The sequence below is a fragment of the Chiloscyllium plagiosum genome, chromosome 39 (genome assembly GCF_004010195.1).
Source record: "Chiloscyllium plagiosum isolate BGI_BamShark_2017 chromosome 39, ASM401019v2, whole genome shotgun sequence".
In the NCBI taxonomy this organism is placed as follows: domain Eukaryota; kingdom Metazoa; phylum Chordata; class Chondrichthyes; order Orectolobiformes; family Hemiscylliidae; genus Chiloscyllium; species Chiloscyllium plagiosum.
The window spans coordinates 17,037,903-17,040,280 of record NC_057748.1 but is presented as its reverse complement, the minus strand read 5'-3'; the positions used below and the strand labels follow the sequence as shown (position 1 = coordinate 17,040,280).

Genomic DNA, 2,378 nt, shown 5'->3' with positions numbered 1-2,378 from the left:
TGGATGGGTATATGAATAGGAAGGGTTTGGAGGGATATGGGCCGGGTGCTGACAGGTGGGAATAGAATGGGTCGGGATATCTGGACGCATTGGACCGAAGGGTGTTTCCATGTTGTACATCTCTAGGACTCTTAAATACAAGCCTAACCTGTCCAACTGTTCCTCATAAGGTGAGCTGCCCATAAGCCTTCTCTACAATGCATTTATATTCTTCCATAAGTAAGGTAGCCGTGACTGTGCACATTATTTCAGAGGCAGCCTCACTGGTGCCCTGTATCGCTGAAACATAACCTCCCTTCATTTGTATTCAATTCCTCTCGTGAGAAATGGTAACTCTCTGTTTGCGTTCCTGATTACTTCCTGTATCTGCATGCTAAGGTTTTGCGATTTACGCACAAAGGTGTGTCAGAGCTCTCATTATTTAAATAATATTTTATATTTTTCCTGCCAAATTGGACAACTTCACATTTCCCCACATCTCTGCCCCCTCACTGAGAACCAATCTATTTGTCGCCTCTTCACAACTTAAGGTATGTGTACAAAATGCTGACTGGAAGCCCCAGTCCAGCTGATGCTGTAGGCCAGAGAAGATATCGCATTGATGCTGCAATATAGTGTGCTTTCTCCATGGTTCAGCCAGGCTACAAGAAGCTTTCTGTTTCACATCTGATACATTTTGTCCCAAATGTTTGAGCTTGAATTGGGCAGGTTTCTAATTGTTGCTTGGAAAAATGTTCCTTGTGTTTAAACCTTACTTCCTGACCTTAATTTATATTGTCTGCAAGTGTGGTAACTATACCTTCCGTCCCCTCATCTAACTTATTTACAGAAATTAGAATCATACAGTGCGGAGAGAGGCCATTCGACCCATCGGGTTTGCACCGGCCCTCCAAAGAACATCCCACCCAGACCCATGACCCCACCTTATCATCCTGCATTTCCCAACGGCCAATCCACCTGACCTGCACACCTTTGGACTGTGGGAGGAAACCCACGCAGACACAGGGAGAATGTGCCAACTCCACACAGACAGTCTCCCGAGGCCGGAATCGAACCCAGGGCCCTGGTGCTGTGAGGCAGCAGTGCTAACCACTGAGCCATCCAGTTATAAACTGTTGAGGTCTCAGCAATGATGCTTGTGGCACACCACTTATTGTGTCTGGTTGGCCTAAAAGACACCCATTTGTAGCTACTCTCTGTTTCCTGTTAGGTAATCCCTTATATGATGAGCTTTTATTCTCCACAATATCCTTTGATGTGGGCCCTTATCCAAGGTACCCTGGACTAGAACATAGAACATAGAACAGTCCAGCACAGTACAGGCCCTTCAACCCTCGACATTGTGCTGGCCCTTTATCCTACCCCACAATCAGACTAACCTACATACCCTTCATTGTATTATCTTCCTTATGCCTGTCCAAGAGATAGGATGCTCTAAACCCTTTAAATTTGGGACATGAGTTTGCGGAATTCACAGCTGAACGAAGATTCACTGAGCTGGATGGCTGACACAGACTCGGCGATATGCAAGGCTAGGGGCAGCTGTCTGGACCAGGGGTTTAGCTTGTAAATACACCACACGCACCTCAGCGAAAGACACTGAACACCAGCCTGCAGAGCAAGCAACTGAGACATTCTAGAGCTGACAAAATACAAAACTATACAACGTTTAATCGCTTTGCTGGGACACAGAGAAACAGAACATTCCACACCATTGTTAGCACATGCTAAACGTGCTTGCCTCTGAATGTGAAGGCTTTACAGTTATCAGTAAAACTTTAACCTCCATACAAGAGAAACACTGGACATTTAAAACTATCGCTGACCAAGGCCCTCGAGTCCTTCGAAAAGTATAAAACTCCCGGAAGCGACGGCTTACCGGTCGAGCTCTATTCCGCTCTGTGGGACTTGATTGGCCAGGACCTGCTGGAGGTGTATGTCAGTATGCTTCGGGCAGGTACCATGAGTGAATCCATGAGGGAAGGCATCATCACCCTCATCTACAAGCAGAAGGGGGAGAGAGAGGAACTCAAAAATTAGAGACCAATCTCACTGTTGAATGCAGATTACAAAATTCTGTCAAAGGTAATCGCCAACCGGGTCAGGTCTGCTCTAGGGTCGGTGATTCACCCTGACCAAACCTGTGCTGTGCCGGGCAGGAAGATCGCTGAGAGTCTCGCACTCCTCAGGGATACGATCGCCTACGTGCAGGACAGGGGGTTGGACACCTGCCTGATCAGCCTGGACCAGGAGAAAGCCTTTGACAGGATATCACACACATATATGAGAGATGTTCTCTCCAAAATGGGCTTATGGGAGGGAATCTGCAATTGGATCAGACTGCTCTACACCAACATTGTCAATGCAGTCTCAATCAA

The 2,378-nt window shown here is 46.8% G+C and overlaps 1 protein-coding gene across 9 annotated transcripts in view; it reads right to left on the bottom strand.

Moving 5' to 3' along the window:
* Positions 1 to 2,378, bottom strand: part of LOC122542283 (cytochrome b-c1 complex subunit 2, mitochondrial-like) — a 52,331-nt gene that overhangs the window by 10,872 nt on the left and 39,081 nt on the right. The window contains exon 12 of one of the 9 annotated variants that reach the window (XM_043679868.1): positions 1,959 to 2,000. The exons of the other annotated variants lie outside the window; for them this stretch is intronic. Coding sequence (XP_043535803.1) covers positions 1,997 to 2,000 — 4 coding nt within the window. The 3' untranslated portion in view covers positions 1,959 to 1,996. Of the gene's footprint in view, positions 1 to 1,958; positions 2,001 to 2,378 lie in introns of those variants that run through there. 9 annotated transcript variants of the gene reach the window in all.